Below are 25,011 nucleotides of genomic sequence, written 5' to 3' on the forward strand. Positions count from 1 at the left end.
TCCCTATTTATTTCCTACCATTAGAAGCTATGTTCAGCAAATATAATTATTTACTAGTAACAATAAATTTTAAAATTTAACTCATGTTTGTCAGTTGCTCATTACTCTGGCACAGATAATCTGCTGAAACTGCAATTGATGAAAACACAGAAAGGAAGGAAATATACATCGATTTGGCTCTTGACCTTTTTTTGAAGCTTTTACAAGTTACAGCCAATTTTACTAATATCTCAGAACATATGATCTTTTATTGTACTATACATTTTGAAAATATTGATTTTAGTTACCGAGGAAAGGCCCAGTAAGACTTTTCTGCACCGGTTTACATGCACATACAGGTTTAGTTCCAAAATTTATAACAGTTTAAATTCCTAGTAGGTCAGTACTTGTTATACGTTGTAAAATGTTATACACTGTAAAATGTTAAATTTTTCTGTTCAACTTGTACTCAGACAACTTGAACTCAGAAACTCGTTTTCTCACGGTCATGGTCTCATGCTTCACTAGGACTGAGGCCGTGGGGCAGAGTGATGATGCACAGTGATTGTTGACGGTTCTGTTTAAAGACGCTTCACCTTCATCTTTATCTTTCCAAAGAAACAAAAGCAATAGAGAAGAAGCTGTGTTGCAGCGGAAAACGGCAGCCAGTGCCCCACCACCCCCGAGCGAGGAGGCTGTGTCCAGCAGCTCCGAAGATGACTCTGGGACCGACCGGGAAGACGAGGGCTCTGTCTCCCAGCGCTCCACTCCAGTGAAGATGAGCGACACGGGAGACAGTGCCAAAGTGACCGAGGTGCCTGTGGGGGGAGCTTGTGTGGGCCAGCGTGAGGCTCTGGGGAGTGATCTCTAAAACCCTACTTTCAGTTCAAAGGCTGAGAGCAAGAGATTCACACCATTCTAATGTGTGGTGCCCGAGGGCACTGCAGAGAGAAATCTGTTTAGCATAGACAGACAAAAGGAAAGTGGCTTCATTTTGGAATAAAATTGGTGTTTTGTTCCCGTGTATAACAGTGAAATTCTTATTACTTTAGTATTGTTAAGAGAATCCTGTCTCTCTCTGAACAGCGCATCCACTTACAGGTTTGTTTACTTCCTTGCTCAACACAGTGTTGGAACTCGGGCTTTGGACCTGGGCCTCACGGCCTTTGTGTGGCCCCGTGCAGTTTGGTATTTCAGCGTATGACAGGGGAAGGAAAGGGAAGTAAACAACAAAAGAACCAAATCAGCTTTGGGGGGAAATTTGATTTCTAGAAATAGTGAGAAGTCATTAGAGGTCAATATGACAATAAAATGTGGTGATACAAGAACTGAATTCATTATCCCAGGAGTTGGCCAACTACAATCAATCAGCCCTGTCCAGGCGGCTGTTTTTGTAAACAAACTTTCCTCGGCACCCAGCCATGCCTATTTGTTTATATGTGTCTGTGGCTGTTTTTGTACTCCAACGACAGAATCGAATAGTAGTTGTAGAAATGGTATGACCCAAAGAACCTAAAATTTTTACTGTCTGGCCCTTTGCAGAAGCATTGCTAACTCCTGTAGTGTACTAAAGCAACTAATAATGATTTAACAGTTTTTTACCCTAAAACAAATTGTTTTTAGTAGAAATAAAATGAAATTAAAAACACATTAACTGAGAAGTTTAATAAATACAAGGTCTGTCCAGGAAAGGCCCAGCCATTGTTAACATAAAGAGAACAATTTGTGTGACATTGATATAACAAGGAGAGTGGACTGGAATGCACATGTGTGAACAATGACAACCTCACTGTACCTGTCAGTGGGGGCAATAGACACCGCTGAGTGAGCATGTGTACTGTGTGATCATCATATTCACAATGACTGAGCAAGGAGAGCAACAAATCTGCATCAGGTTATGTGTTAAGCCAGACATTCCCCCATGGAAACTATGCAGGTGATCAGAAGGCCACAGCTATGGGCAACTGCTGATTGGCAACTTTATCATGACAATACACCCACTCATACATCTCATCTCGTGCAGAGTTCTTGGCAAAACATCAAATCACCCAGGTGACTCAGCCCCTCTACAGCCCAGATTTGGTGCCTTGTGACTTCTGGCTTTTCCCAAAACTAAAATCACCTTTGAAAGGGGAGAGATTTCAGACCATCATTGAAATTCAGGAAAATATGACGGGGCAGCTGATGGCATTTGGGAGAACTCTGTGAGGTCCCAATGCGTCTACTTTGAAGGGGACTGAGGTGTCATTGCCCTATGTACAGTGTTTCTTGTATCTTGTATCTTCTTCAGTAAATGTCTCTTTTTCACATTACATGGCTGGATACTTTCTGAACAGACCGTATAGATTCAAGAAACATTGTGATTTCTTTTGTGGAAAAATTAACAGGTTTATTGTCTTCACTTCTGGAAGTAATTAATATGCTAGATATCTAAAAATTTGTCCTGGTTCTTTTTTTTTTAAACTGCAGAACATGGTCCAGCCCATGAAAGAAGTATATGGAATTAACCTCTTTGATGGCCTCTCAGAGGACGATCTCTCCATTTATTCCAGGTAAACTACCACGTAGAGGTTGAGACAAAATGCCAATGTCTTATTACAATAACTTATATCTAGTTTAACTTTTCAAAAATTAAAATAGTCAGTACAGAAGGAAATGAATTTACAAATGTTAAATTCATTTGTTTCTGAGTACAAATAAATACATTTCAGGTAAATGAATTTACCTGGAATACAATAGTAGCATTTAGAAGGTCAAATTCAGAAACACTGACTTACATTTGGAGGTAAAAGGCCTGTTTCCTGGTCTCAGGTTTCCTTGGTGCCTCTCATGATAAAAATGTATGATGCAGACATGTGTTTTCACCGCTTGCATATAAGCTGCAGACTTAAGCACCAGCGCAGCTCAGTAGTAACAAATCCTCAGGACGGGTACAGACAAACCTGAGATATTGCCCAGTGAGGAATATCTTGCAGTCACTTTAGCTCTGGGCTGCTGGGAATGGTATCTGAAGAAGAAAAGGGGAGCCGTGATGTTAGGTGCCCATTCAGAATGTAAAAGACCTTAGAGGGGCAGATCTAACTGAAAGGAGAGGGTCCACCAAAAGGCATTGCCTGAAATCACAGACATGAAAATACACATGTTTATGTGTATTTTTCTGAGCAGACTTGCAGTTACCAGATTCACAAAAGAATCCCTCACCTAGAAATCCTGAAGAAACTGATGAGACCACTGTAAATACTCCCTCAGCCTAGTACATGCATTGAGAAGACAATAATTTTTTTTTGCTGCTTCCATATAACTTTATTAGCTGTTATTATGCCAAAATTCAGTTACAGGATCCAAAGGACTGTCTTAGAAAATTCTAAAGCATATGTAGTTAGACTTGAAGAGTAAGATAGAACATATTCTCATTATAGTACATCCCTTAAAAAGTGAAGGATAATAGAGAATGAAGGACAATTCTGTTCAACTGGAAATCACTTGTGTGCACCATTCCCCTTAAAGTCAAGTTCCATGAAAGTATAATATATTTCTATGAATATGAATTTTAGTGGCAAACATCATTGGCTTTCAAACAACTGACACTAAAGGAATTTCCAATCAAAACGCAAGTGTGGTGGCTTTCATTAGTCATGATAATTCTGTAATGAGATCCTTCACTCATATAAGTTTGCATATGTAAACACTGTAATATAAATGAGCACTGATCATCCGTAATTTTTTAAGGAGGGTATTTAGTGTATAGAATTCATCATACTGGATATTGCCACCTTTCTTACTTCGAACTAGCAAGATCTGCGATATAATATGTAAAATATAAAAATTCACAGTATTTCTTGACTGCAAAAGCACTGGTGTGAATGCATCTCTGTCTTAAACCAGAACCCAGGTTGGTCATTCAGAACTCAGCCACGCCCTCCTCCCCCACCCTGGACACAAAGACATGCAGTCACTTCTTCATCACATTGTCACAACAGTGTAGCTAAACTCCTTTTCAGTTGAAGTGGGCATGGCTGGAAGAATGAACTATCTGGGGTTAGTGACTGAATAATATGACCTCGCTTGTGGCAGAGGGCCTGAGTGGACACATCAAGGACTAACATTTTGGCTCATGTTAATTAAGCTAAAAGTTGCTTCAGGCATGACTTTCACCTGGAGCCTTTTTAGCTCTGACTGCCCCTGAGGGCCCACCTCCAGTTCTCCCACTTTGGGGAGTGAGATATGCTTGCTCAGCCACAGCAGCCCTGGGGGACAGTCTAAGAAGGGTGCAAGCGGCGGGCCTGTAGGAAAGGGACTGCTGCAGGGGAGGAGGGACCCATGTCCTGGAATAAGATTCTGTGTTTGCCATTATGACGATCAACAGGTCCCCCTCTGCAGGTTATAACACTTCAGTGTTTCATCTGTTCTTGAGACAACTCTGTAGTAGTCTGAAGACGTCGTTATCCCTCTTTATAGGCTGAGAGCACAGAAAGCGCCATTCGGTGACTTATCCTGGAGACCTCTCCTGTGCTTCTTGGGTATCTGTGATCTTAGGCTGTGCCATTCTCTTTTTTTTCTTGATACTATCAGCTGCCTCTGCTTATGCAGACCTGGGGGAAAGGGGTGAAGCAGGGGCCTGTCCATCTCTTCCTCTCTCTGTGAATAGCCCCTTCCTGTGGTGAAATGCCCCCCATTGGCAGTTACGGTGTCTCCCCTCTCCACCTGTCATGGGCATCGCTATAGGCAGAGGAAGCCTCCCTCCATCATATCTGGGCATTGGGTAGTTGTGCTGGGGGCTTCCAAGGATGTTCAGGGACTGATTGGGACCCCCTCTTGCCCCAGCTAGGTCCTGGGGCTCTCTTCTGACTCCTCTGATCCAGAGAGCAGAGCTTTAAGGGCAGGGTGAGAGCCCACGTAGTTCTGCCCAATATTGTGAAATGCCCTCTCACATTGCTGTTCTGCACCCATTTGGCTGGACTCACGAAAGTTTGTGCATGTAAACATGGTGCCCTCTCCTGGCTTGCCTGTCACAGCTGCCACCTGGGCTGCCTCACCGCATCGTGGGGAGGGAGTCGCTACAGCTAGAACTGGCTTCTGCAGCCTGTCTTCCAGCTTCCTGTTCTCCTGCCTGTTTTTCCTGTGTTGACCTTCAACCATCTTCAGACTCCTGAAGATTTCTTGGTTTTGTTGTTTTATTATAATTGCTAAGCCCTATTCTCTGTACCTTCCTTTGCTTTCAAGTTTTCTAATAGCTTTTGTTTGCTATTTTGACCACACCCAGAAGTTAACTTACTTCCTCAAAACCTCAGCCCCCTGCCAAATTTTTTTTTTAAATTCTGACCATGACCATGCAAATGATTTGGTAAGTTTAAAGTTCTGTACAAATATTAGATGTTATATGACATTCTTTTAAAATGCATAAAAAATGTTCACTTGGTGAAGATAAATTGAGTAAAAGTAAGCTATTTATTTTAGTTTTTTGGTAGCACCATAGTGATTTAATAATTGGTAGTTTTTATGACACTTTGACCTTTAAAAAAGCTGATTAAAAAACAAATTACAAAAAAGTCCATAGTCATCAAGAGAAACTATTTTAAGTAGAACAGTGAAAAGGGAATCAGCTCTTTAATCCTGCCCTGCTGCCTTCTTGAGGCACATTAGAATAAAGCTGCCAGCCACACTTCAGACAGGTCTGCTCTTGAGAAATAAGCTGGTGGCCCTCTGCCCATCCCATGTATCCTCTTACCCTGCTGACATGGCCTGGGTGATTGTCTTTGGCTCCAAGATTTAAGACTGGCTTAGTGTTGTCCCAGTCTTCTCTAAAGAGGGGTGGTATACAGTGGTGCTCGGTGGGTGGTCTCCTCAGCCCCTCGTGGTTGAAAGTACTCTTTGGAGTGACTGGACTATCCTTGGGGATTCTTGTGGTCCTAAGGAAACTGAGTCCATGTCTTAGGTTCTCAGCAGCATCCCTGCTTCTGGAGATGGGTCCCTTGCCTGATCCTGCCCTCTCCTTGCCCTTTGTCTTACTTCAAACGTCTCCCTTAGTATTTCCCCACATTTCCTGCTGAAGTCACCTGTAGATGTGTGAGGCCCTGAAAGATCATCTGTTTGGCTTCAGGAACATTTTGGTTCAGGTGTTTTTGTTGTATTTAAATAAACAGAAATGCAATAAGTACACATTTCATGTCATTCTTATAGCTATGGTCTGACTTACGTTTTAAGCTAAATCCCTCCTCCTTTACTTCTCACCAACCCACTCTAAAATTAGGCAATCATTTATAAGTAAAGTCGTGTGGTACATAGGGTGCTATATTTTGTCATGTATATGCACACTCTTTGCCCAAATATTTGAGGGAAAATGAGGATGTGCATTATACATGGGTAGTACTAATTCCGTGTCTACCTGAATGTTTTTAACCCTTTTATTTATGCTTATGCATTAAAAGTGTAACTCTAAAAAGCAATAATGATATCCATTTACAAAATAATACCCTGGAATGTCATCGGTTTTGTTTCTGAGTATAAATAAATTTAAAAATTGAATTAAAAAATTAAAATGAAAGATATTTTTCTGGAAGTTTGGGCCCAAAATGTGGGTGTGCAGTATACACAGGAGCACATTATACACAGCAGAATGTGGTGTTGTTACTTGAAAGCTTGTCCCATTGTGTGTGATCTGCTGAATTTATCGCAAGTAGTTTCCTCTGCAGCTCACTCTTACCTGTTGTGATTTGTAGATTCGTTCAGCTGGGTCAGAGTCAACACAAACCAGACAAGAGCAGCCAGCAGCTCTGTTCCAGGTGCCCAGATGGAGTTATAAAACTGTGAGTACTAGACTAGACCTTTGTGAAAAACACTTGTGGCCATGCCATTCCTTGTGCTTTTTAAAAAACCTTTGTAAGAAAAATGTTATCTTGTCACCACATCAGTATAAGCACTAAGGCGTCCCCTCCTGGTACCTTATTTAAGGAAGACTGCGTAGCTGTGGGGTGGGGAAGAGATTAGCAGCCCTGACTGTGCTTACAGTGCACCCTCCGGAGGTGGGATTGGAAGGTGGAATTCGAAGGAGGCTTCTCTCCCCTGGGTAGAGAGGTTGGATGACAAAACGGCTCTGACCCTGCAGATAGGCTCTTCAAGTTCAATGTAAGACCCTTGAGGTCAAGAATGGGCTGGTCTCTTCTAACTGTACATCCTCACAGTTCTTTTAACTTGCTATAAGTTAAGCATGTATTTAGTAAATTCTTAAACAGTACTGGTGTCATATCCTGAATCACAGCTCTACCACTTCTTGTTTTGTTTGTTTTTACCATGAGCGAGTAACTTAAGCCTTGTGTAGCCCAGTTTGCTCATCTGCAAAATGGGACACCTGTTTTGTAGGCTTAGGTGAAGTGATACAAAGTGCTTAGAGCAGTGTCTGGAAAAAGTTCTCAATAAATGTGATCATCGCCATCATCAACATCCTTTTCTTCATATTTGTCATGATTCTGTGCTCATTGGGACCAAACAAAGCAAAACTTGTGACCAGGAGAGGCTCTCTGATGCATATGTGCTCAGTTGAATTTCTTGTAGACAGTGGGTCGGTGTGGAGATTAAAGGAGGTGGCATGGAACAGGTGTTTAGATCAGTGCCTGGCATAGAGCTGACATTTAGTAAAGGCTCTCTTCCCTTTTCTCAGCCTACTTCATCAGTCAGTAAACTATTCGGTGGACACTAATTGCCTAACCTCACTGTGCACTACATCTGCGCCTTCCTGACTGATGGCTTAGGGGCCATTGCACTAAACCAGGGGAAGACTGGTGCCTTACAGGGTAGTGGCTGGGAGGAGTTTGGAAATGGGATGGATTCGGGAGATATTTAGGAGGCGAAATGGGCAGGACTTGGATACTGACTCATCTTGGAGGAGGAGGAGGAAGAGGGCCATATCAAGGATAACCCTTAGGCGTTTTGGTTTGTGTACCAGGTTTCATCGATTCATTCACTGATTCATGTAGCAGATAGGTATTGTGTGTCCCTGTGTTAGGACCATTCGAAGCTGGTCCTAACATTTACCAAGATAAGGAGCACTACAGAGGATCCAGTTTGCCTTTAAAGTAGCATCACAGTGGCCAATTTAGGAAGCAGTTGAGTCAACTGATTTAGAATTCAGAAAAGAGCCTTCTGGGGACGTAAATGCACTTGGGTGATGATTAAAGCCACTGGCTAAGAAGACTATCTCGGGAAAGGGATGAGGTGAGAAAGGAGCTACAGTTGTGTTCAGGGTCTGGTCTCACAGCTGAGACGGAGGGAAACGCCAAGGGAGGCGGAGAGAGCCCGTCAGGAGAGGAGGGCAGCCTAGGCGGTGCTTTGTCACCGCCTTCAAAATGGCCCTTTGTCCCTTCTTCTCCTCCCTGTCACTGTTTTTTCTTTGTTTCCCTCTTTTTAAAAACATGCAAACTCATTAATTTAGAAGCAGTTTTTCTTTCTTATGTCTAATTAGCAGGTGGAAGTATGGGCTCCCAAATGAATTGAAATATTATGTGGCCAAAGAAGGAGAGTATTTGAATGTGTTAGTAAAACAAGAGACTCTGTCAACCAAATTGTTTTACACAAATTGATGATTCCATCAAAATAGTATGGCACAACTTAGGGGAAGATGATGAAATTCATATAGCATACAAAATAAGAGAAAAATGTCTTCCTATTTTCTTTAACATTGGGACTACTTTGATCCACAATGGATCTTGTAATTATTACTTTTAAATTCTTTTCTTAAAATATTTAGTACTTGCTTTTCTGAGTTCTAACACATATGAAAATCACATGGCTCTAGATTTTTAACCTTTCCAATTAATTAGTAAAGAATCTAACATGAGTGGTTTTTTGCACAAAATCTTCAGCAGGATAACAAAGAGCCTGGTAGGCTCTGCATTATGTTGTCATGGCAACTGCCCAAGAGTGGTGTTGTTTTTGTGTGTGCCTGTGTTTGTGCATTGGTGTGCATTTAAAAATGGAAACTCTGTAACTGGGTTCTTAAAATACCCACAATGCAGTTTTACATTTCTAAAGCTCTGATAAAACCAAGAGAATTTTGATTTATGTGAGATTATCAAAATTCTCATCTAGTTATATTTTAGGTTCTAGTAGATTTTAAAATGGTAGTAAGTTTATTTTAAGTTTATATCCATATGTATCTACTCATCTCTGGATAATACATAATGTGACCAAGTTTTCTTACAATCACGAGGCAACCAATGTTTCTTTTCTAAATATGTGGTAAATGCAACCCCAGAGGAGCAGTCACCTGGATGGGGGAGCTGGACACTTCCTCCCAGGGTTTGGCAGGACATTTTCTAGAGGTGGGTGTTAAACCCAGACCTGCCGAGGTCTGCGCTGTCGGCCCACGCAGAGCTGCATTTTGTTGAGCGATCCCTCGCTGTGACTCGCACCTCTTCCGAAGTGGGTGGGTGGTGACCAGGGACAAGGAGCCTCAGCCAGCATTTATTCAGCACTCAGTGTGGCACGGGCACCGTCCTACGTACCTTAGCCCTCATTCACTCCATTCCCACAGTGACCCTGTGGGGCGCATCTCACTGTCACCTTCCTTCTGCAGATGGGCAACCGGAGTGCAGAGAAGTGTGTAACTTGCCCGAGGGCAGACAGCTGTCCAGACTGGACAGGCTGGCTCGCCGTCACTAAGCTCCAATTGTCTGGTGCTACCGCTGCTTTTATAACCACAGTGGTAGAAGTTCTTTATCATTAGCATGAACATTCTTCCCTTTGACTCTCTGACATGATCTCTATTCCTACATAATATTTCTTCTCTGTTGATCTTAAATTTTAAAAACACATTTTAAGGTAACATACCCTATTCTGTTCCCAGGCCCCAGTCTGTTGTCCCGAATGAGGACGTGTGTCCTGGGCAGGCAGGCCCTGCTCAACTCATGACGTGGCGTGGAGGCTGTTTCCCCGTCGGCAGAACAGCATTGCTGCTGTTTAGGGTTATTGCTCCCCTACTAGGTTATAGGTCATAAGTTCTTAGAGGGCAGCCCGTCTTTGTGTCTTCTGCTGCCCCCAGAATAGCACCTGAAACTGAGGACTCAGTAAATACTTGCTGAAATGGACTGAATCTCACCTCACCCCAATCCCTTCCATTGTGGTCAGAGTCTGTACGAGGTCCCCTGAGCATCCCTAGAAGCCCCCCTACCTAATGTCTCCCTAGTTCTTAGCCATCCTCCCTGTGGCTCCCCTCCCAGTGCTGAACATTTCCTAGTTCTTCCCCTGTGCTGTTTTCTGCTTTAAGTCCTCCGTGCACCCCCCTGTTTCTTTTTTGTTGTTGTTCTGCCCCTACTGCCTTCTGCTAAAAGAAAAAAATGAGCACACCAAGGTTTTAGCTTTTTTTCTCTTTTTCTGTTCTGCTTCTACTTGCACCTGTGAGCAAATGCAGGGTGCTATGCAAGGGCAGGTGGGGCCAACCTGTTCTCATTTTATCCTCCTACCAGTTCTCTGGGAGTTTTAAACTAAGCAACAAATGCCAATCAGTGTAGGTTAAAAAGAACATGAGCACATATATTATTAGTGCCTGCTCTTCTGTGGCTCATCTATTCCAGGAATATGTCTCAGTCATTTAGAAATTACCTCTAAGAAATGGTTTAAAATATAACACATAGAGTTTGAATAAATAGTGTTTAATTTAGGATTTCTCCAGTTCAGGATGAGCTGAAATATAATATAAGGTAAAAAAGTATGTTTTAGGATCGTGCAGTTGAATTTGTTTCTTAAGTGCATCCTATAAGAAGCCTTTATTGACCGTAGAATGAACACCCCTGGGTATGAGCTTCTGTCAGGCAAGTGTTTCACAAATCAGAGGGTGCTCTTGCACAGTCAGAATTAGCACAACTTTTTACACGAAGAGAGGAGTGTGACACAATGGCCACAGTTGGCCACAGTTAGCTGTACTTTTTTTCCTTTTCATGATAGCATGTTCAGTCATGTGCTGCCTCTGCAGGAGTCGCGGGGGGAGGCCCCCCACCCCACTGATTTCATCAAGTCCTCTGCAGATGGTGCTCTGGCCTCTGTGCTGCAGGCAGAGTGATTTCCCCCCTAATGGGTAACTCTTGTTATCTTTCCCAAACACAGGGGAGCACAGTTTTTAAAGGCTTAAGGATTAGAGCAGTTGGGAGGCCAGGATCAGTGATTAATCAGCTAACTCCCTCCACAGGCGGGAGATGGTGATAGGAGAGAGACATCACCGCAGCCCGAGGAGGCTGTGACCCCTTCTCCCCTAGAAATCACCTCCAAGTCTTGCTTTTTTCATTCTGGCCTTTACTTTTCTCTTTTTTTCTTTAACCCTCTCTGGTTTTTCCTGTATATCTTATTTATTTATTTATTTATTTATAGAGAAAGGGGGTAAGAAAGAGAGGGAACATGATATGCAAGAGGTTACATCAGTCTGTTCCCTCACACACGCCCCCAACTGGGGACCTGGCCTGCAACCCAGGCATGTGCCCTGGGACTCGAACCAGCAACCTTTCAGTCTGCAGGCTGGCACATAAACCACTGAGCCACACCAGCCAGGGCTACTGTGTATCTTTTCTATTTCTAAATTAGCTTGTTCTGTCTCACCTCTTCCCCCACCCCCAGCCCATTTCTTTTACTTTTGTTTTTCTGTCCCCCTTTCTCCCTCCAGAGTATATTTTTCAAATAGTAGCCTCTCCAAAACACAAGTTTCCTTCGTGTATTCCAGGACAGTGCTTTTCAGGCTGTAATTCTTGACTCCTTAGTGGGTCAGGAAATTAGTAGCCCTCCACACAGGGAAATGCAATAAAACTGAACTGAGTCCAAAAGAAAATTTCAGTGCACGGCGTATAGTATGGTTAAGTCTTAGTTCATGAGAATTTGTTTCTGTGCATAAATGTAGATTCATCAGTACACACAAATAAATATGTGTGTACCGATTTGCCATGCAAAGTGCCTTCTTTACTATGGGTAACAGTCACAGGTGTTAAAGGTGGGCATAGGTAGCCGTGTTCTTGGTGATCGCCAACAGTGAATTGAACCAAACACAGTTTATAGTAGAAAGAGAGAGTGCAGATTTATTTAGCAGTGGTACACTCCACAGAACAAGGGAGCGGGTCAGCTCTGAGCAGAGACTGACCTCATGGCTGGAGGGATTCTACTCTTATAGGGCAGATCTTTCCTGGCTAGTTTTGGTGGGCTTTTATTGTTCATGTACAAGTAGTTGTATTACTTTTATGCTACTGTTCATGTGGTCTCCCATGATTTTTCTTGATTGTGGGAGAGGGATCCCACAATGCTAGTTTATTATAATGCTATTTAATGAAGCAGGGATCACGTAGCATCTTCTGCACAGGAGCAGTCATGATTCACCACAATTTAGCACTTTTCCAGAAAGTGGGAACAACTGGTCTTAGAACAGGGTCTCTGTCCTATATGGATGTCTTTTATCTTAGCCCCGAGGCACTGTGGGAGTTTCCTCACTCCTGACTATCTCCTGCCTCAGTATGACTGCACCCCTTCTGGAATCACATGGATTAAAAACTCAGCTCCATTTCTGGTCTCTAGGCACTTAATAAATGCTCGTTGGTTGAGTGAAAGTATGTGTAAATAATTCCTGGGGGAAATAATTAGAAAAGGAGAAGAGCTAAGTCAGGAAGAAAAGGGGACAGGAAGAGATGAGGGAGGTTTGTGCGGTGTATCCGTTGTAGGTGAAATAAGCATAGGCCCTAGAAAATACATTCTTCATACTTAGACCTAATAGAGAGCTGGGATGAGCATGCAAGGAAAGGATGGAGCAGGAAGCTGCAGCTGAAAGTCAAAATGAACAAGCCACTAGATAAAGTGGATGCCTCTTTGTTTGAATATCATCTACAGAAGCGTCTACATACTGTTAAAACAAGGTAAGTGTAATGGAACAGTGGATTTGTTGAAACTTTCAGGAAGGGCTATCCTGCAAGGTTTCTAGCATATAAGGAGTAATAAATTTACATTTAATTGTGGGCGCTTGTGTTATTAATTTAAGTATCCAAAATGACTTTCATATTTTTTAACTAAGTGTATTGCCTGTTTTATTTTGGTGACTAGAAAGCATACCATTTATGGAAGTTTCACAGGAGGTCTTAAGTGCCCACCCCCCTTGACATGGGTTTTTGTGGCTGTTTTTTTGAGGAATGTCAGTTTCTACGAGGGAAGGTATAACTGGTAAGAGGCACTAAAGGCACTAAGTGGCAGATACTGAGTGCTCCTCACTGTGTGCCTGGTTAAGTGCTCACAGTACAAAGCTGAATGAGATAAAACTCCTGCCCCTGAGGGCGTACCTTGTCAGGTTTAGTGTCAGTATTCCAGGTGGTGGAGAGGTATGAAGGCATTAGCAGAGGAGGCTGTGGGACTACAGGGAAGAATACAAATCAGAGATTCCTGGGCAGAAGTAAATTCTAAGGGACAGATGAAGTTATCTGGCTGAAGAAGGACAAGAGGGCATGGGGCAGAAGCTCTGGACACCACTTTTGGAGACCCATTATGATAATTCTGTGTGTCTAATGCCAGGGAATAATCAAGGAAGAGGCGAGAGATGGAGACAGTGAAACAGGATCAGGAGGAGATGCCGAGTGAGGGAGAGTGACCCTTATTTTATTAAAAGCTCGGTTTTAATCAGGAGAGTGATAGGCTTGTATTTGCATTTTAGAAAGGTCACTCTGGAATCAGCGTGAATGGATTGGAGGCAGGGAGATAACAATATATCTGTTGAAAAGAGGGCAAAGTGATTAAAGTATCACGGGCAATTGAAATAAAGAAGGGGGTTATTTTGTAGAAGTGGAATTGTAGGGCTTGGTGAAACTTGGTGGTGGATTAGTTGTGGAGACCACGTGAGAGGCTGCAGCTTTCTCACTTGGGTAAGGAGGTACGGTGGTAGGCCACCAGGATTGGAAATGCATGACAAACCAGATTTGGGGGCTCAGGTGGTTTTCTGTGACAATATGGGACATCCAAGATGATTTTCTGGAGCTAAAGAGGTTTTAGATTAAACAGATTCAGCAATTTGGTTTTTTTCTGCTCTTGATTTAAAAAGCAAGCAAAATTCCTTAACTTCCGAAGGGGTCCAGGTTAAATCAATTACTTTGTACTTAGACATTTCCTGGAAATTTGTGGCCACATTGAAGGGGAAAACAATCCTTTAACTACCGATAAAGAGGAAGAATTTATGATGGTGTTTGGTGTATTTTTAGTTCATAAAACACTGCTTTGTTTTTTTACATGAGCAAGCAGGTTAATTCTGTGGGAACACAACTGGGTATCTGATATGACCGTGTGAGGGGTATTACTCATGGGTTTTCTTAGCTCTGTATGCAAGACTCGCATTTAGTAACCATTTAACCTTTTGATATTTTGCTGTTTTACCCAATTACCATCCGTTTGTGTTTGGGAGGTAAGTGGGAAGATTGGGGGCAGACGGAATGGTCGCTGAGTCCGTGCCGTGTCACCGTGGCTTCCTGACAGCTGTTTCCATTGCACAGTGAAGGTGTCTGCCCAGGAATGACGTATTCACTGCTCTTTTCTTTGACCGTATATGAGAAATCTTTTCAGCTAAGATAAATTTTTGGTTAAAATGAAAAAAACAATTTAATTTTATATTTAAATGTAGCTTTACCATCCTATGCATGACTTAGGACCCCTTGGGGCTTTTACACATGGTTTTGAAAGTAAATCACAGATCCCATTAAATCCTAATTGTGTTTAAAATTCGCCAAGTCTTTCAAATGATACATAAGTAATTTTTCATGTTTAATATTATAATGTTGCTATTTATTTCCCTTATGGTTTCATAAAAACATTTGGGAAATACCATCATGGAAATTAATTGCAATATGTCTTCATAATAAAATGGTTGCTCACACTCTATCGATGTCTGTCTGCCATCCCTCCCAGTTCTAGGGGCACAGAGAGTCCTTGGTAAACAGGACCCTCCATGTGCTATTTTTAATCTGAAATCAAAAACGACTGAGTTGCTTGGGGCCAGGGCTCATCTGCCTTTGTCCCCCCGGGCTGCAGCACAATGTCTGGTATAGAGTAAGCACTAAACATAAGTTGCAGATGAGTAATATTTGATATTCAATATTTTTACCTCTTTTAGGAATATTATGCAAAATTAAATGTGAAGGAGTAAGGGAAATGCCAAGATTAACAAACTAAGCAAATGGCAAGGAAAGTGATAAATGTTTGTTAGGTGTTTGCTTCACTATAATTTATTTTCAGTTTTAGATGTAACAACTCAGAATTCTTGGCAGGTATCTCAGGATTTTTCAATTGACAAACTGTTGCTGACCTTATTAATTTATACATTATGTTAGTAGGATGGGCTAAAGTTACAATCATGATTTTTAAAGTTAAATTTCAGTGTTTTTCCTGCTTTTTTGAAATATAATTGACACAACATGTTAAGTGTAAGGTGTACAGTGTAACACTTTGATATATGCATGTACTGCAGAGTGATTACCACAGGGTCAGTTGACACCTCCATCCCCTCAAATAGTCTGTATGTGTGTGTGGTGAGAACTTTCAAAATCTACTCCCTTAGCAACTTTCAGATACACAATACAATATTATGAACTGTAGTCACCATGCTGTGCATTCTGTCCCCAGAACTTACAGCTGGGAGTTTGTACCTTTTGACCACCTTCACCCATTTTCCCTACCTCCCACCCCTGCCTCTGGCAACCAGCAATCTGTTCTTCATTCCCATGAGTTTGGGTTTTTGTTTTGTTCTTATTTCTACGTATTAGTGAGATCATACAGTATTTTTCTTTCTCCGTATGACCTAGTACACTTAGTATAATGCCCTTAAGGTCCCACCATGTTGCAGATGACAAGGTTTCCTTTTTTCTTCTGGCTGCACATCTGTAGACACTTAGGTTGCTCCCACGTGTTGGCTATGGTGAATGACGCCATAATGAACATGGGGCACCTATCTTTCAAGTTGGTGTTTTTCTTTCTTTTTTGTAAATGCCCAGAATTGGTATTTCTGAATCATAAGATAGTTCTATTTTTAATTTCTTGAGGAACCTATAGCTTACCTTAGTCGCTATACCCGTTTACTTTCTATCAACAGTGTATGAGGGTACCTACCCTTTTCTCCACATCTGAGCCAGCACGTCTTATCTCTTATCTTTTCCATAATAGCTATTCTGTTAATTAATAGATTATTGTGCTTTTGATTTGCATTTCCCTGATGATTAGTCATGTTGAGCACCTTTTCATGTTCCCGTTAACCATTTATATGTCTTATTTGGAAAAAAGTCTCTTCAAGTCCTTTCCCCTTTTTTAATTGGATTATATGGTTTTTGCTATTGAGTGGTATGAGTTCTTTATATATTTTGGATATTAACCCCTTACCAAATAAGGGGTTTGCAAATATTTTCTCCCATTTCTCCCATTCTGTAGGTTGCCTTTTCATTTTGTCAATCATTTCTTTTGCTGTGCAGAAGCTTTTCAGTTTGATATAGTCTTCTTTGTTTGTTTTCCCTTTTGTTGCTTGTAATTTTGGTTTTATATCCATAAAGTCATGGCCAAGCCCAGTTTCCAGGAGCTTTTCCCGTGTGTTTTCTTTAAGGAGTGTTATGGTTTCGTATTTATTTTCAGTTAATTTTTATGTGTGGTGGAAGTTAGGGAAACATTTTCATTCTTTTACATGTGAATATCCAGTTTCCCTAGCACCATTTATCACCAATATGGTCTTTTCTCTGTTGGCTCCCTTGTAAAATATTATTTGCCCGTATACATGTGGGTTTAATTTTGGGTTCTCAATTCTGTTCCATTGGTCTATGTATCTGTTTTTATACTAGTACCATACTATTTTGATTGTTATAGCTCTATAATATAGTTCAAAATAAGGAAGTGGGATGCCTCAAGTTTTTTCTTCTTTCTCAGGCTTGCTTTGGCTATTCAGGGCTTCCATACATATTTTAGGACTATTTGTTCTATTTCTGTGAAAAATGCCATTGGAATCTTAATAGAGATTGAAAGTAATAGATTAATTTTGGTAGTGTGGACTTTTTAACAGTATTAATTCTTCCAGTTTGTGAACACAGGATATGTTTCCATCGATTTATGTCTTCCTCAATTTCTTTCATCAATGTTGTATAGTTTTTATTATATAGATCTTTCACATTTTTTGGTTTAATTTATTTCTAAGTACTTTATTGCTTTTGATATTACTATAAATGGAATTGTTTTCTTTAATCTTTTTTGATAATTTTTTTAGTATATAGAAACTCAACTGATTTTTTAAATTTTGCTTTAATGCTCTGCAAATTTACTGAATTCATTTTTTAGTTCTAACAGCTTTTTGGTGGAGTCTTTGAGAATTTTCTAAATGTAAGATCATGTTATCTACAAACAAAGATCATTTTACTTCATCCTTTCTGAGATGGATCTCTTTTTCTCACCTGATTGCTCTGGCTACAGGTTCCAGTAGCATGTTGAATAGTAGTGGTGAGAATGAGCACCTTGTGTTGTCCCTGATCTTAGGCAAAAAGCTTTTAACCTTTCATAGTTAAGTATGATGTTAGCTATGGGCTTGTCATATTTGAGTTTTATTATGTTGTTACATTTCTTCTCTACACAATTTGTTGAGAGTGTTTACCATGAATGGATATTGACTTTTGTCAAATGCTTTTGTGAATCTGTTGAGATGGTCCTGATTTTTATCTCTCATTCTACTGTGATGTATCACATTTATTGATATGTGTATGTTAAACCATCTTTGCATCCCGGGATGAATGCCAATTAATTATGGAGTATGATGCCTTTAATGTTCTGTTGACTTTGGCTTGCTAGTATTTTGTTGAGAATTTTTACATGTATATTTATTGAGGATATTGACCTGTACTTTACTTTTCTTGTAATGGCCTTACCTGGTTTTGGTATCAGGATAATGCTGGTGACATAGAATGATTTTTATGAAGAGTTTGGGAAAGATTTGTGTCCTCCTTTAAATTTTTAGAATTATCAGTGAAACCATCTGGTCCTCAGCTTTTCTTTGTTGGGAGGTTTTATTGTTATTATTATTTTGATTAAATCTCCTTACTCCTTAGTAGTCTGTTTAGATTTATTTCTATTTCTTTATGATTCAGGCTTGGTCGGTTATATGTTTTTAGATACTTATCCAGTTCTTCTAGGTTGTCTAGTTTGTTGGTGTATAGTTGTTCATTGTTGTCTCTTACGATCTTTGTATATCTGTGGTATCAGTTGTAATGTCTCCTCTTTATAGTTTTTTTGAATTGGGTTCTCTGTTTTTCCTGTTTGGTCTAGCTAAAAGTTTATCTATTTTGTATATCTTTTCAAAGAACCAACCCTTGGCTTATTCATGTTTTTGTTATTTTTTAATTTTTTATTTCATTATTTCTGCTTTAATCTTTATTATTTTTTTCTTCTGCTAACTCTTAGCTTTGTTTGTTCTTCTTCTTTTAGTTTCTTGAGATGTAAGCTTAGGTTGTTTATTTGAGATCTTTCTTTTTTCTCAATGAGTGTTATCTCTATAAACTTCCCAGTTAAAACTGAACTTGCTGCATCCCATAAGTGTTGTTATGTTATGTTTCTATTCTCGTTAGTCTTAAGATTCTTTTTACGTCTCATTTAATTTTTTCTTTGATCCATTGGTTGTTCAAGAGTATGTTGTTTAATTAATATGTGTTTGTGAATTTTCCAGCCTTCATCCTGTTATTAATTTCTAGTTTCCTTCCTTTGTGGTTGGAAAAGATACTTGGTATGATTTCAGTATTCTTGACTTTGTTGATACTTGTTTTATGGCCTAAATATGATCTATTCTTGAAAATGTCCCATGTGTGCTTAAAAAGAATGTGCATTCTTCTGCTGTTGGATGCAATGTCCTGTATATGTCTGTCAGGTTTGTGTGGTCTCTGGCGTTGCTCAAGTCTTCTGTTTCGTTAGTGGATGTCTCTCTGGATGATCTGACTATCCATCGTTGATAGTGGGCTATTAAAGTCCCCAACTGTTACCGTATTACAGTGAATTTCTCCCTTTACTTCCAGTGTCAATGTTTGCTTTATACATGTAGGTGCTCTGATAATGGGTGCATAAATATTTACAGTTGTCATTTCTTCTTGGTGGATTGACCTTTTTCGCATTATATAATGACTTTGTTCTTTGACCATTTTTGTCTGATACAAGCATAGCTACCCCTACTTTCTTTTAGTTATCAATTGCTTATAATAACTTCTCTCAGTCCCTTCACTGTCAGTGCGTGTGTGTCCTTAAAGGTAAAATTAACTTGTTGTAGGCAACATAGCATCTTTGGTTCTTGTTTTCCACTCTGCTCAGTCACTCTGTGTTTTAATTGGAGAATCTAGTCCATTTATGTGTAAAGAAATTATTAATAAGAAGGGCTTCCTGTTGCCATTTTGTTCACTGCTGTTTTGTAGATCCTTTATTCTCTGCTTCTTCTCTTTCTGTCTTCCTCTGTAGTTTGATGACTTTTTGTGGCATTACACTTTGACTCCTTTATCATAAACTTTTGTGCGTGTACTGCAGGTTATTTGTGGTTACCTTCAGGCTTATGTAAAATATCTTGTATTTCTAACATCCTATTTTAACATGATAATGCCTTTAGTAACATTCATAAACTATATTTTTATAGTCCCCCCTTGTATTGTAGGTTACTGATATTACTATTCACATATTTTATACTATATGGTTATAGTATAACCATATAGTTATTATTATTATTATTATCATTAATCCTCCCCCAGTGGCATGTTCATTGACCTTAGAGAGAGAGGAAAGGAGGGAGAGAGCAAGGGGGAAAAACATCAGTGTGAGAAATATCGATTACTACTCTTTGCATGCACCTGAGGCCACTGAACCCACGGCCCAAGCACATGCCCTGCCTGGGAATCAAACCCATGACCCTTCAGTTTATGGGACAATGCTCCAACCAGCCAAGCCACACCAGCCAGAGCTATATGGTTGTTTTTAATGTTTGGGTTATTTTTAACTTTTAAACTAGAGTTGCAAGTGAATTATACACCACAATTATAATATTAGAGATTATAATAATCTGACTTTGACTATATATTTACTATTACCAGTGAAATTTACACATTCATGTGTTTTTGCAGTATTAATTAGAATCCTTTTATCTCTACTTTTCACCAAGCTCCCTGGCCAGATAGGGCCACAAGCTTAGCTCTGCAGCTGGAAAGAGCCTCTGGCAGGGATCTGTTTTCAGCTGTCCCTGAAAGAAGGAATGGAGTCTTCCCAAATCTGAGTGCTGGTTGCTGTAAGCCCTTGCTTCTCCAGTGTTTCTGATTTTCTGTGGTCAGGACCCTCAGATTTCCCCAGTGATCCCTGTGAAGCAAGACCCAAGTGGGCCTCCTGGGAAGTACCCTGCAGTGCTGAGGGAGCTGGATAACCACCTTGGGCTCTTCCCCCAGCCCCCACTGTAGAAACTATAAGCCCAGGGGGACCCTCAGTTCAATGTTGTCATGGTCCAGGGGAGGAGCAGTGAGGCCAGAGTGTTGCCATTCGTCTTACGCTGCTAATGCTGTCCTTCTCCATCTCTGTGGGTGAGGGGTTCTGGGATGCCCACAGTGATACCTTGACTATGGATAGTTGCTAGCTGGTCTTCTTGTGAGAGGGGTTGCAGTGGGGAATGACCTATATAGCCATCCAGATGCATGATTTTCTGAGTTCCAGTTCTCTGCTGCTCCCAGATGCTGAAGCACTTCAAAAGAATATGCCCCATACATAATGAGCTCTTGGGATTGCTTGATGAACATACCTAGGTTAAAACATGATTTTCTGATTTTCATTTGCCTGCTGTTTACACATATAGGACATTCTAAAAGTTTTGTTTTATTTTTTTGTATGTAATTCACTCAAAATCTTATGATTGAAAAATTATGGCAGTTTGATATCAGTTGCAAACAAAGAAAATTTTTACATTTTAAACAACCTTCTCTCAAGCCCACTTCCCATTAGCTTGCAAAACACTCTTTGTAAAGTGGTTTACATTGGTTAGTAGAGGGTCAGGGTTTCCATTCTGTGTGTATGATGTCACCAAAACACAGTTAAGCCCCAAATATCTGAATAAAATGTATCCTGTTCTTATTTAAAAGAAAGAGACTAAGACTATCCTGGCTTTTTAAACCATTTTGTTTTACTGTTTATAATTGTTAGAAGCTCATTACTTAATGTCAAAATAAAGTCATTCAGTGCTTTCTAAGCATTGTACATCAAAGTACTACTTCTTTGAAAATGTTAGGCTTGTTTCAAAGATGAATAGCTCAGTTGGTGGTTCCTTAATCATGTGGTTAGAAAACAGGAAAGTAAGTTGGCTAAACACAGTATGTTCAGATACATTTAATTTTAATAATAGAATAGAGCTATGAGAAAAACATTCTAATAATCTCAGGAGCATCAGTAAATGTTTAGCAGATAGAAAAGGACCTAAAATGTTATTTTAGTTATCTTTTGGAGAACTCTAAATTGAATTATATTTGAAGTTTTGCAGACCAATAACTTTGTCCCACACATGGTTTTCTACTCATTATTATTCTTACTTGCCCCCAAATTTTGCTTTTACATGTTTTGAACAGTTTTAACACAGTAGGCAATACCACTCTTGGATTTTCTCATGCTGTAACAGAATCAGTTGTTGGTCTTTTTATAGACCATGTAGATAATATAATTAAATTGAATTTGTTTACTAGTTTAAATTTTTAATTTCATTTTAGCCTTTAATTTTTTTAAAAATCTGGAATCCTGGGTATTTTTCAAGTCTCATAATGAGAAAATCAATTGCAGTTATCTGAATTTTTCATATACATCTCTTTCCCCAAAGCCTGTCTATAATAGCTTCTAGAGATACAAAGGTACAATCAGACTTGTGTGGGGAAGGACAAGGTGGCATTCTTAGAATGTCTTAGCATGTGTTCAGGTATATTAGGACCATGAAATCCAAGAACTAGAAAATGCCTAGGGATCATTGGATTCAGTCCTCTGATTTTTTTTCTGAGAAAATAAGGCCTGGAGAAGGTCAGCAGCTCATTCAGAATTACAAAACCAATACATGATAAAGCTAGGACTCGAATTCATTCCTTTGGGACTGAAACATTAAGCCCAATGACGTGCTATCCTGAGCCAGGCAGCTGGAATTGCCCCATCCCATCCCACTATGGGGTGCAGCTAAAAGTAGGGGAGCCTCCCACAGGCATATGAATAGTAACCAGCAGTGACATCCAGCAGGTTGCCACCAAAGGAAGAAAAAGACAAAGATAAACCTAAGGCAGTGAATTCCAAAATATGGTCTGTGAACTCCTGGAGGTTGTGGCCCTTCCCGTGAGCAGCCATTTTCTTCACTGCTGCAGTCTTGAGAGAGAGAGAAGGGAGGGAGGGAGGCAGGACAGCTGCTCACACTTAAGTCCTTGATGAAGCAGGAAAAATTGTCAACCCTTGATAAAATATTTCTATCATGTCTTTTTAGTATCCATTGTGATAAAACAGGAAATATTCATAAAGCACTTTTATTGAATATAAAAATATGGTGGCCATCTCAAGGAAAAGCAGTTGCAACATTGTCTAAGTTGCCAGCCAGACTTGCCACTGTTTTCACGGACACCAGTTGCAGTAATGGTGACAGACAAGCTGTGGTTCATTAGACTCAGGTATTTGGCAGAAACTCTCTCAAAACTGAACAAAGTAAATAAGCTTTTTATTTCAAGATAAACAGTTGAGAGTTTTTGTTAACACTGATAAAATCCAAAATCAGAAATTTAGACAATACTTGAAGATTTTTCTGATGAGATTGGTAACGGTCTTAATAAATATGATTTTTTAAATGTTGTATAATGAAATGTGTTACTATTTGGAAGATCTTCATAAGTCCAGGAATCAGTATCATCCAACTGACCGATCATGCTGTTTAAAAATTATCTATGTGTAAGAAAACCCATCCCAAGTGCAAGGTAGGCCAGTGGATTTTAAGATAAAAGCATATGGCCCTTGCTGGTTTGGATCAGTTGGTTGGACTGTCATCCCATACACCAAAATTTGGGGGGTTCGATTCCTGGCCAGGGCACATACATAGGTTGCAGGTTTACTCTCCAGGTGGGACACACATGGGAGGCAACTCATCCATGTTTCTCTCTCACATTGGCAACTCTCTCTCTCTCCCTCTCTCCTTTTTTCCTTCCCTCCCTCCCTTCCTTTCTCTCTAAAATCAATAAACATATTTTTAAAAATGTTAAAGATAAAAGCATGTGAAAAATTCATTACTATGGTTTCAGATTTCACATTGCAACTAATCTTTAAGAAAAATGTCAGGTTTTGGTGTAGTATCAAAAACATATCCACAGTTATTTGGAAAGGGTATTAATATACTTCTTCCTTTTACAACTACTTATCTCTTTGAGGTCAGATTTAACTCATGTATTTCAACCAAAACATGTCATGACAGTTTCAGAACAGATTTGAGAATTCATTTTTTTTTCTTTTTTTGGTTTTGTTTTGTTTTTTATCCTCACCCAAGGACATGTTTTCATTGCTTTTAGTGAGAGAGAAGGGGGGAGAGATAGGAAGAAACATCAATGTGAGAGAGAAACATCGACTGGTTGGTTGCCTCTCGTAGGCTCCCCAACTGGGGATCAAACTGGCAACCCTTTGGTGTATGGGACCTTGCTCCAGCCGTCCAAATCACACCGGCCAGGGCCCATTGTCTTCTATTAAATCAGGCATTGAAGATATTTGCAAACATGTAAAATATTGCTACCTTTTTTGCTAGTTTTCTTTTGTTTTAGAAAATATAGTTATTTTTCATTAAATTATAGTATTATTGTTAATATTTATTGGGTTTATTAATGTTATTTTTGTTTAATTTTTAAGATTTTATTTATTTATTTTTAGAGAGGGGGAAGGGAGAGAGTAAGAGAGGGAAAGAAACATCAGTGTGTGTTTGCCCCTCGTGTGCCCCCTACTGGGGACCTGACCTGCAACCCAGGCATGTGCCCTGAGTGAGGATTGAACCCATGACCTTTGGGTTTGAGGGTTGGCACTCAATCCACTAAGCCATACCAGCCAGCGCTATTATTGTTATTTTTAAATGAGTTAATACATATTTTAATTTTTTTTGCTATTTTATTTTGAATTGAGTTTATTGGGTTGACATTGGTTAATAAAATTATATAGGTTTGAGATGTACATCTGTATATTGTATTGTGTGTTTAACACCCCAAGTCAAGTCTCCTTCCATCACCATTTATCCTCCCTTTACCCTTTTCTACCTCCCTCTGACCCCGCTTTCCTCTTGTAACCACCCAGGAGTCTTTTCTTTTTCTCTGCAGTAAATTTCTAATACAGTAAATTTCAGTAGATACAACCCCATATAAGCCAAAGCTTACTAGGGTCCTCAGTGATGTTTTTAAGAGTATAAAGTGTCCTAAGGCTAAAAAGGCGTAGAATATTTGACCATTTATGTCCGGATGCAGTGCTGAGGCAACCAAGGCATTACTGCAGTGCAGCCTTGGGTAGTCTGTGCCAGCAGGATGACGCTCGTGACTGGTGGAATAAATGTTTGTTTATTTGTAATGTTTCTTTAAGGAATTAAAGAAGCAGCTATTATTCTGAAAGGTTTCAATTAAAAACTTGTTTGAACCTCTTAAGATAATTTCTGCTCCAGATAACAGAACATCCGACTCAACTGGTATGATCTATAAGACAATGGACAGTTTTGGCTTCACTGAGAGATTGCATGAAGAGCAGGTTCCAGAACTGGTTGATTCTGGAACTTCACAGGATCATTCAAGTGCCCAGTTTCTCTCCATTTCTGTCCTATCTTTAGCCTGCCAGCAGGGTAGCTACAGGAGGTCCAGGGGCTGTATTCAGACATGGTTGTGCCTATAGGAGAAAAGGAACATTTTCCTTGCGTCTTCTCTTTAGGAGTAAGGAGTCCCAAACCCTGCCCAGCCGACTTCTCATCGACTCAGTGGCTAGGATTGGGTCACATGCCAATCCCTAACCTTGTCACTGCCAAGGGCCGTGGGC

At 40.1% G+C, this 25,011-nt stretch overlaps 1 protein-coding gene across 2 annotated transcripts in view; it reads left to right on the top strand.

Moving 5' to 3' along the window:
• The window catches only part of FIG4 (FIG4 phosphoinositide 5-phosphatase), a 103,541-nt gene that overhangs the window by 64,358 nt on the left and 14,172 nt on the right, over positions 1-25,011 (top strand). For both annotated transcript variants that reach the window (XM_037065034.1, XM_037065035.1), the window contains 3 exons: positions 598-793; positions 2,449-2,531; positions 6,699-6,785. In XM_037065034.1, the coding sequence (XP_036920929.1) occupies positions 598-793; positions 2,449-2,531; positions 6,699-6,785 (366 nt within the window). The remainder of the gene's footprint in view (positions 1-597; positions 794-2,448; positions 2,532-6,698; positions 6,786-25,011) is intronic.

Source organism: Sturnira hondurensis, unplaced genomic scaffold (genome assembly GCF_014824575.4).
Source record: "Sturnira hondurensis isolate 20B ecotype Veracruz unplaced genomic scaffold, ASM1482457v3 Scaffold0015596, whole genome shotgun sequence".
NCBI lineage: Eukaryota > Metazoa > Chordata > Mammalia > Chiroptera > Phyllostomidae > Sturnira > Sturnira hondurensis.